General features: G+C 35.2%; 1 protein-coding gene across 1 annotated transcript; it reads right to left on the reverse strand.

The window, feature by feature from the left end:
• Positions 1-342: 342 nt before the first annotated feature.
• On the reverse strand, positions 343-10,409 carry LOC114322388 (uncharacterized). The gene is made up of 6 exons (XM_028269678.2): positions 10,177-10,409; positions 5,661-5,714; positions 5,527-5,584; positions 4,922-4,962; positions 834-893; positions 343-718 (listed from the first exon to the last, which is right to left on the reverse strand). The coding sequence occupies exons 1-6, from the start codon at positions 10,240-10,242 to the stop codon at positions 647-649; spliced, it is 351 nt and encodes a 116-aa protein (XP_028125479.1). The 5' UTR covers positions 10,243-10,409; the 3' UTR covers positions 343-646.
• Positions 10,410-10,699: the final 290 nt, after the last annotated feature.

Consider the following 10,699-nt stretch of genomic DNA (forward strand, 5'->3'; position numbering starts at 1 on the left):
GGTAAAAATAACTTAAATAAATTGATTATCTAAAATTTAGAGAATGAGAGCTTTTAAATTTTATTTACTGATTATTAATTTTTCTTACAATAAGTTACACTAAACACACCAATACACGTTGCATCCTTGAATTACATTTGTATCCCAAAAAAACAAGCGCTGCAAATTGGTAAGAAAATATAAACCAAACTTGCAATCAGGTGGAGTTGACTACGTAAAAAGACACAATTTTTTGCGGTCAAAAACTATACTACTTAAATAAATTCATATCCTTTTAGTAAGATAATAATAAACCCCTCCCCCCCCCCCCCCCCCCAAAAAAAAAAAAAAAAAAAAAAAAACATGGATTCAGTCAGATTCACACCATTCTATTTTCATTTTCAAGAGACATTTTAAGTGAACATCTCAATTGCTACCTCTTACCAGAATTTCGACACGACAACAGATCAATCCCCCTCTGAGTAAAATAAACAACAGATCAATCAACATAAAGAGTCTGCCAACAAACTACAGATGCAAAGAGCACTTTGAGATCACAATCAGCGTACCAAGCGAAGGTAAGAGTTGGAGCCATCCAACATTTTAGAGTCATCGCAACCCAACAAAACCAGATTATTTATAGCATAAATGATTGAACTGCAAGAAACTATTCTTCCTCAGAACTCTGTGATGAGCTCAAAATACTACTGGCAGCAGCTAAACTCAATTCTTCATAAACCTACATGATCGTTTAATAGACAAGAAGAAAAAAAAAAGAAATCAGTTCATGAGAAAAGTCAAATAATGTTTAACAAAGGGCTACATTATGATTCTTAAATACTACAATTGCATACAAGTTGCCTGTGAATTATTTGAAAAGCCTTGCAAAATTTTTCAGCCTCTGCTGCGCCCACCTGTAACAAGTGCACCAAAATTTAGTTGTTTTCCCCATCTCTTAATATTTTCGTTCACTACATTTTTCATCTGTTGCTGACAACATTTTTAGAAGCAAAGCGAGAAAGGGAATGGGAGAACAAAAAAAGAAAAGATAAATGACATATCCCTATGTAACAACAAAATAAAAAACCACTGATTGATTAATTTCCAGAAATTCAGAGAAATGTGATTTCACGGGTCTCCAAGTTACCTTAGTCACTTGACTCTCCCCTCACTTGAAAACAATCAAACTAATTTAGTTATATTGATTGGTTATTCATTATGAATTTACGAATATTGAACGTGTATGTGCTATTATCATGTTTTGTTGTAAACATATCTCCAAAGAAATGAAAAAAAATGAAACTTAAACCTTAACCAGAAATTTTATTAATGAAAGTATTAGAAAAGCTAATTAAAACATGTATAGGAAGATTTGGATGCTATAAGTTTTCCTATGATTTTACAGGCAAATAGCTTATAGATGCTTATGTTCAACACCATGTAGTTTTATGTAATGTTATTGTCAAGGATGGTTAACTTGAAAGCAAATATAAGCAAATATAAAAGTTACCATATATAATTACATTTATAATTTCCATGAACATAGTGATCAATCTATACACAAATTTGATGATGGAACAATGTGAAAACACATGGGCATTTGTCAGAGAGGTGTCTGTGGAGGCATTTTTCGGGACACCTCAGAAGAGCCCCATGCAGTTAGGGGTGAAGGATACTTCGGTATGGAAAGGACCTACATGTAATAATCTTATGCCATTTGAGTGCTTCACAGTTGAGCATGTTTTATATTTGCTATTAATGTGATTTTGTACTATTCCACCATAAATTGTGACTCTAATAAGAGAATATATTGGCAGCATACTGCTGCTTGCATGTTCGATAGAGACTTCTTAATTAGAGTATCCTTTATTAGCCTAATGTCATCATAATTTATCTTAATCAAGGTGCTCAAGTGACATGATTTAATGTTAATTATCTTCAAGCCTTAAGTGTGTCAATTGTACATAAGTAGAAATAAGCTTGAATTAATTAAGGTTAAGCATGATAATTAGTTCACAAAGATGCATCATTTTGTTGGGGTGTCCTAGTGTATAAATAACACCTCCTACTTGTTTAATTCTTCTATAAATTGTAGTTGTGCCAGTTGTTTTCATATATATGCATAATTTGCTTGAATAATTCGTGAAAAATATGAAAAAAAGAAAAAAAGGAAGAGATAAGAGGGTTGCATGTGCTAGAAATTTCACGTTTGTATAGACAGGAAGTGAAGGAAAGAAGAGAGAAAAGGGAAGAAAATGGAGGACATCGGGTGAGGCTTGTATAAGAATTGAACTCAAGGTAAAAAATTTCATTTTGAGCTTATATTCTCCACTTAACTCAGAAAAGAACCCGTTTTATCATGAATCAAAAGGAATAATTGACGAAAATGAAATTTTACGCTTGTGTATGTTGAAGCATCATAAAATGCATAGTTTTGTTGTGGGAAGCCCTAATTTGGTATCTGTTAAAGAATTTGATGTTCTTGTTTGAGACTATTAAATTGTGACAAGAACATGTTGAGACCTTTGAAGGGACCTAAGAAAGGACATGGTTTGGACCTTCAAAAAACAAAACCTTAGAACTGAGGCTAGGTGCCCATTTCAAGAGCACACATCCCCGTGTATTGGAAGCCAGACAATGGAATCCCAGAAATAGCCTAGATTATCTCAACGCTCAAGCAAATATCCCATGTTTATCAGGCTATGGCTACTGGAATTTGAGCACCGTGCACTCAACTCGTCACTTGAGCAGGGATCACTGTTCTACTATTTTTCCCCTTATTTTCAAACACCAGTTTGTTTAGTCACTTTGAGGGTCTAAGATGAAGACTCTTTCACCAACATGCCTATTATAAGACCTAGAATGGACTAATATCCCAATTAAATAATACTAATGCAATTCCTTTATGTTTGATGTGATGTGTATATTGGTTGTGTAGGATCACTTGAATAGAAGAATTAAAGTACTTGAGGGATGGAGCTGAGTAACTTAAAACTTGGAATTATGATTTGGACTTGGTTAAATGTGCTTGTTTTTAGAGTTGAGTGGGTGATGCCCAGGTTAGTCAAGGAATTAAGTGACACGATTTAATGTTGACTGTGAGCTATACGCTAATACTAGGTGAAAAATTGTTAGTAATGAGAATAATAAACTTCTTGTCGATGTACATTGTGGATGAGGGAAGTTAGAGGCGATCGGTCGTTGACCTCTGGGAAGATGGTGGGCACATTAATGGCCTGAGATCACTAGAGGAGGAAGAGGAGAAGACCAAGGCAGGCTTAGAGAGCAAAGGGGTGGCAGTGAGAGACCTTGAATACTTTTTATGTTGTTGCTATGATTCTTGTTGCTCTTGTTATGACTGTGGCTGCACTTATGATGCTGTTATATAGACTCCAGGAGTATTGGAGCCCAAGCAACCTCAAAACAGGTGACAGGTTCTCCTCAACACGACAGGAAGGTGATATCAGCCCTACTAGATGTGTCCTATAATTCAGGTCCTTGGGAAGTCTGCATCACAAGAGCCGCAGGTTTAGGTATGATATCTTGAGAGCCGTATCATATGTGCAACAGATATAAGTGTACGGTCAACATCCTTTTCTCTAGGCCAAGTCAAGGAGGAGCTGCCATTGCAGGGAGACAGCTACATGACCTTGACGACCCCAAGTTCTTAGCCTCCAATCCACAATCCTCGAATGATCCCAAGCGGGAGTGCCTAGGTCTTGCTCCCAACCTAGGCAACCAAAGGGGTGAGTACATGGGTGAGCCAAGGGGTCATCCTGAGCAACCAAGCGAACATAGGTGAGCCAAAGGTCTAACTATGTTGCTATGGAGCTGAGGTGAGTGGGTAGAGAATATATTTCTTATGAGTCATGAAGGGCCATGGAGAGCTCTAGGTGAGCTATAGTCCTGTTTTCATACTTGGTGGTGTGCATGCCCCCGCTTAGACTAGGCATACAACCCCAACTCATCGTGGCACCTTAGGGCTTTGCCACGTGGATGTGCGATGACGATGCCGTGACACCCATAGGGCTCGCCACGTGCCAAGCACGATATAGATACCCACATACATCATAGGAAATTAGATTCTAATGAAGGAGACTATGTTCTGGTTCGTGTATGCCTTGAGCGTTATCAAAAAACTTCCTTCACAAAACTTTAGGCTCAAGCCAAACTGGACCTATCATATCATAATGCATATGTACTTTGCTTACTTTCATATATGACTACTAGTCATGTTCTCACTGTTGAAGATTTATTTCTTGCTGAGCATCCCAATCTGCCAAAAAGTTGACCTATAGGTGGTGTTCCTTCTACTTCAGTTCTAATAACTATTCCCCATCATTTGCCACTTACATAGCAGCTTAAGGATCGGAATAATGGTGTTCTTAAGGCTCAAAGTGTTGCTTCTTTGCATGATGGCATTTTGGAGGTATCTTGTTCATTGGCAGAATCATCCAATCACCAATGCCACTCATACTATTGAGGACGAATTTTGCTTACTTCGATACTAATTTGTTTCAGTACTATAATCTTGAGGAGTGTTACTCTGAACCAGAGAGAATTGATGGAAATCATAAAAGAGTAAATCTTCTTTACACCATTATTGTTTGATGCTGGTGTCACCAATGTCACTCATAGTCCATCTTGTTTCCTATACCATTTGACAGCAATCAATTATTTTTATCCTTAAGATGAGCCACATTAGTTAGGCATACAAAAAGTAACACAGCTTAAATTTCTGATAACCTAACAAAATGTACTTGTTTCATACACCATACAAGGCAGTCGAATGATTCCATTCACATGATGTCATTGGAAATCCAAGCATATTCTTAATATCAACTGGAGGAACTTCCCAAGACACATATTTTGATGTTAAAATTAATTATCATGCAGTGAATATTTTGTGTTCATAAAGTATGAACACAACAAGCATTCTTACCTTCTTTTCTGCAGCCATCCTTAATTTCCTCCAAAATGCATCTGCAAGGACACATCCATGCAACACGTGTAATTTTGATTTCATCAACTAAGTGAAAATAGAAAGAAATGTAATGCACGCAAGCATCCCAGAATTTTGAAATGCCACCAGGTAAACAAGAACAAGTGAAATGATTTTGTTAGAGAGAAAGCGAAAGGTGGGCTAAAGACAAAGCAAACTAAGAGGAAGACCAGGTTTCAATTATTCCAGTGAGTTATATAGGTATTGACTCCAAGAATTATCAGTTACACCAGGGTTTCCTCAGGATCAGAGATCAGTTAAAAGAAAACATTTATGTATATATGTACAATCTCTGCTCCACTTAATCAAGGGAGCTCCCAACAACTAACAAGATTTATCAAACAAGAAATGTGACAACTTTGTGAAAAGTTTTTTTCTATCACCACTTTGCAAAAGTTTATCAACCAAACTGAATTAACAATGAATCACATTAATCATTTCCAGATGCGAAAGGGTGCTTAAATCTCATCATAAAACTACTACAACTACAAATCTGGTTAGCAAGAGACTAAATGACACTAAACTTGTTTAGAATGAAACGATACCATGCGGTCCAGTTCCTTGAATTGGGATTTCCTTTACATCCGCTCCACCCCATGTACCCTGCCATTCCTTTAGTTATTGCGACAAGGTTATATGTTAAAATGTAACAAAGTTGTAAAGAATAGTAAAGCAATACCATGTCATTATGTGCTGATTGAGCAGTTGATTGACTTGATGATGCCGAGTCAACCTAAAATTGTAAAAACACATGTTGGAAACAGCAGACAGTAACAAATATTAACAACAAATTATGGTACAAAATTTGTATGCCTATGCACAACTAATATTATAAACCACAACCATCAAAGAAACATTTTCATTAATTCTTCAAAAATTCTTTTCCAGTGAATTTCTTAAGAGATAAAGCTATTTTAGAGTTCTAAACATCAAGAAGGTTCCATAAAAAAATTACATTTTATTTTTATTTTGAATCATTTCAGAAAGTTTGACATTTCTAATCTCAACAAGTGTCTATAGAAACCCCATTTTGATCAGCTCAAGGACTTAGGCACCATCCGGGAATGCCATCTGATGATGAAAACTAAGAATAGCTCAAATCTTGAAAACTTTGAAAAGGGCTGGCTCTTGCACGGATACAAACTAGAACAATCCCTACTCCATATTTTCCAAAGCTTACAAGTTCATCTACATCAATTTTCATTGTTGAAAAGTTTTATAAAATATCTTTCATTGTTTGAAAATTTGAACAGAGCATATAAGGTCCAAATGATTTGGAAAAGGTGTTTTGACACTTGCTTTGAAGTTTGAAACCCCTTGAGCGCATCTAGATCTAGATTCAATCTAAAGAACCCATAATTTTGTCCAAAATTGCATCGAATTTTCAGCAACATATAAACTATTTTTAGTACAACTGCCTGGGTTTATTTATTTATTTATTTTCCATTTGTCAACTTCTTTGCTATCTAGTTTTCTATTGATGGATTATAAATGATCTGATTATGACAACAGTAATTGTGGATATAAAAGATAGTAAATTCCAAAGACTTGGTGTAAGGAGCATATGTCATAGTACCATTAGTTTTCCAAAGTTCATCAGTCTTATTCTCTGGGATAACTTCCTGAAGTTATGTTCTCACCTCACTTGTTAAATGGACTCCAGGAATGGACTCCATACTCATGTCATGGGTATTGGGTTTGGAATATCTATTTGACCCAAGTACTTGGCATATCCATATTCTACAAGCCAATTCATTATGTATGATAATGGAAGAAGAAAAAACTCAAATTTAATAACGGCTAATGCTTTAGCTTATTATAACATGGAGAAACAACCGTTTTACATATCATATAAAATATAATTTGTTTACATACGCGTACCCAAGTTTGCGATAGATTTCAAGCTAAGCCATCATACATTAAACAATGTTGCTTAGATGTTCTCTTTAGATTTTTTTCCTGGGTACATATGCTTCCAGCTATTGGACTCCTTTCTTTCAAAAAACAAGTAATGTTTTATTGATGGAAAAAACATTACAACAGGAAAGAGGAAAGAAAAGGAAGCATGTTATGTTTTAGCAAGTGCATTTTGCTAAACACATTCCAGTAAGTATAATTGTTTGACATCCAAAGGAAATTGAATACTCCAAAATAGTTTGCAAGCATGTAAGACACCAATCCTCAACAATAAATGAGAATGTTGAAAAAAAAAATGGTGATAAAATGTTCATGTATCAAGACATATTTTTGCAACTAGTAAGGACTATAATGCAGCAGCAACTGATCATTATTATTATTTTGATAAATAGAGGCAACTGACCATTGTTGTGCATGTAACAACAAACATCAAAAAACTGCCAAAAAATCTTTAAACCACGTTAAGTCAACGGAAGAATAAGTACAATGGAAACCCAAGAACAGATGGCTAGAAGTGACAAGGAAAAGCATTGATTTCATATCCTTACTAGTTAAAATGCTGCAAAAATTAGGAAATAAAAAGAAGAGAGAATTTTAGATAGGACTCACTGAAAAATAAATATTGCTAAATTAGCCACAATAATCTCATTAGAAAAGAGAGAAAATAAAAAATAAAAAATAAAGAAATGAAAGAATGGTCATTTTTGTAATCTAAGGAGTTGACCAAAAGAAAGGCAGTCATGATGATTAATGCGGATTGGTGAAGGTAAGAGAGAAGAAATACAGAAGCAAACTTTAAGGTAGGGGAAGGCATAACCAGAGAAGATGATACTAAAATGTATGAAGAATATGATGAATGATAAAGAACTTAACATGACAGTTTACAAAAACAATCAGACGGAAATCAAGAGATTTTGAAAGTTCAGGTTCTGTTTTTCTGGTCGGCAACAAAAAGATTTGATTGAAAAAGAAATAAGATACAAAAGAGGACAACGAAGGTGACAAAAAACTCAAACGAGTCAAACAACAAAACTATGCGTCGCAAACCGACTTCCAATCTCTAGAAATCAATAAAAGCAAGACCCCACCAGTACTCGAAATGGAAGCCCAAAACAATGCCAAGAGACACACTCCATCCCACAATGAATTTGCATCAACAAATTTGGCTTAAAAAATTCTTGCATTCCTTTCCAGCCAAATAACCCAAAAGATTGCAAATTCAACACAATGCCACAATGCATTTGCCCTTTTTTTTGCCTCCAAAGTCACGGAAATCAATTAAAAGCATGTGACCACTAAATGCCAGAGCCACACTAAGTGAATCCACCAAAGTTCAGGTTCTCAACTCTTGCTCTTATTAACCATAGTAATTTATTTCCTCATACTCAATGCAATAATCATAAAAGTGTAAATGAAGTGACAAGTAAGACCTTCCAGTCTTGTTAAATCGCATAGCTAAAGTGGAAAAACTTCCGGCCAAAACATTAAATCTGCAAAGTAGTCAGGTTCAAGTCTAGCCCCTACCAGGCCATTTGTGATTGAAATAAAAAACATTAACGACAAACCTGAGTAGGGTTCAAGTCGGGCCTAGAATGTGGTGTATGGTGTCCTTGTCTCACCCCACTCTGATTAGATAGTTATTTTACAAGAATGTCCGCAATAATTCTCTACATCTTTTTGAATACCCTCATTTAAATGTTAGTCAATTAGGGTTTCATTGATATTTGTCAGTGGCCACCATCATCTCTCTCTTTTTGTTTTCTTTGCTTTCCTCTTTCTCTTTAACATAAACACACACATGCATAATTGTGGATATTTTCATCACAATAAGTGGGAACGCTCTTGCCTTCCCATTAGTGGCCATTATCATGGACTTCCCTAATTGTGTTGTGTTTGTCAACTTCCTCTGCATCGTCATGGCAGTGGGCTTCATGGGCATTGTCTTCATAGCCTCTCATTACCATCATTGCCCTAGTATCTTTTAGATTTCTTTGGTCAGTCAAGTGAATTTCTTCAAATCTTTTAAACTTTTGGGGTTTCATGTATACATATGTTTGATATACGTACACAATAAAATAAAATAAAAAACACATACCTACATATACATACATGTCCTATGTATATGAAAGACATTGGGGCGTGGCAGAGATTTTTACAACTTAATCAAGGGAGGGTTTGGGAAGGGTTGCTGAAGGTTTAGGGCTAGAGTTCTTTATGGTGGGGTGGGGTTAGGATAGGGGGCGTTCTGTCCCAAATTCAACCTGTTGTCATCTCTATGAAGATGAGTTATGCACGGTATCGCAATGGATTATAGATTGAGAAAGTTGAAACTTGTCAAGCACAAACTAATCAAAGATCTTGAATTGCCAATCTGTTCTCAATTCATAAAAGTGTAAAATTGATAAGAATAATTACATAATACTAAAAAGTAAAACAGAACATAATGCCACCTAGATGATGACATGGTAACCTAGGCTACACTACGAAGACAAGATAAAAGGGACAACTTATCAAATCACATAGATGAATATGCATAGATAATTTAAGTCATGGCAATGACTTTTTTTTTGTTTCTTTTTTTTCCTTAAAGTAAAATAATGGATCAAACATAATATTCCCAAGATGCAAAAGACTCTTGACATAATTTTGAAATTTATCATCCTAGGTGAGTTTAGTGTTTTATTATTTTTCCTGCAAAATTTAGTTTATTGGAATGAAAGCATACCATGTATCTGAACATGCATTCCAAAATGTAAATTGAAACGTACGCATCCATTTTGCACGAAATTTTTCTTACCCAGGTGCAGCACAAGTCTTAAGTTAAATCAAGCTAAGAAAACCTATTAAATTTTCTGCTCCTATATATTTTATGATGATAAACATGGAAGAGCAAATACCTCTAACTATTTTTATTTTATTTTTATTATTAAAGTAAAGATCTTTTTCTAATTCATGCAAAGCAAGCTCAACTAACCAACCAAATCAACCAAATATAATTACTCATCACCTGTGATACTATAGCTTAAAAAGATCACAACTCAATCTGTATCCATCTATCAGTTAAAAAAAATTAAAAAATTAAAAACCACACACACACACACACACACAATAGCACGAATACATATAACAAGAAGATCAAGAAACTTTTACTCCAACTAGTTATAAACTACTAAATAAGAGCAGTCAAAACCGGAACACAAAACAGAGAATTAAGGATGGAACTGTGAAGAAAAACGTAATCAAAGGGCGATAATAGAGAGAGAGAGAGAGAGAGAGACATGATAATCGCGGGGACGAACGACTGGGAAGAGATTGAGAATGCGTTGAAATTCGAACTCATCCATTTTGCTTCCTCCTCCTGAGATGAGTCTCTTTGCCCCTTTCTTTGCTATCAATCTCTGTCTCTATCAATCCTCCTCCTTTCTCAAGTTTTGAAACGAAAATGGCATTTTCTTTTCCCTTTATTTTTTTGGTACGTACGTGTAGTGGATTTATTATCTAAGACGTTCTTAAAAAAAAATTGTCATAAAAAAATCGTTAATTATAAATTAGAATGACAATTTATAAAAATAATGATAAAAAAAAGACATTAATTATTAATTTTTAGTGACATATATAAAAAATTATCATAAAAAAATTACTTTTAGTTAGAAGTGGGTGCGGGTCGGTTGCGGCCACAGAGCCTCCAATCCGCCATCCGTCCGCCAAATTGGCGAATTGGAGAAAATCAATCCGTATCCGTTCGCCAATCTGACGGATGTGGATTGAACGGATTGGTGGTTTGGCGAATGGATGCGAATT

The sequence above is a fragment of the Camellia sinensis genome, unplaced genomic scaffold, assembly GCF_055761805.1.
Source record: "Camellia sinensis isolate YWXY unplaced genomic scaffold, ASM5576180v1 Unanchor1, whole genome shotgun sequence".
Lineage (NCBI taxonomy): Eukaryota > Viridiplantae > Streptophyta > Magnoliopsida > Ericales > Theaceae > Camellia > Camellia sinensis.

Excerpts from the sequence above, each read along its gene's own strand:
- LOC114322388 (XM_028269678.2), bottom strand. The coding sequence starts at position 10,242 with ATGGATGAGTTCGAATTTCAACGCATTCTCAATCTCTTCCCAGTCGTT. Across the intron at positions 5,585-5,660 it reads AATCAGCACATAATGACATG|GGTACATGGGGTGGAGCGGA; the intron begins GTATTGCTTTAC and ends AAGGAATGGCAG. Across the intron at positions 719-833 it reads AAATAATTCACAGGCAACTT|GTTTATGAAGAATTGAGTTT; the intron begins GTATGCAATTGT and ends ACGATCATGTAG.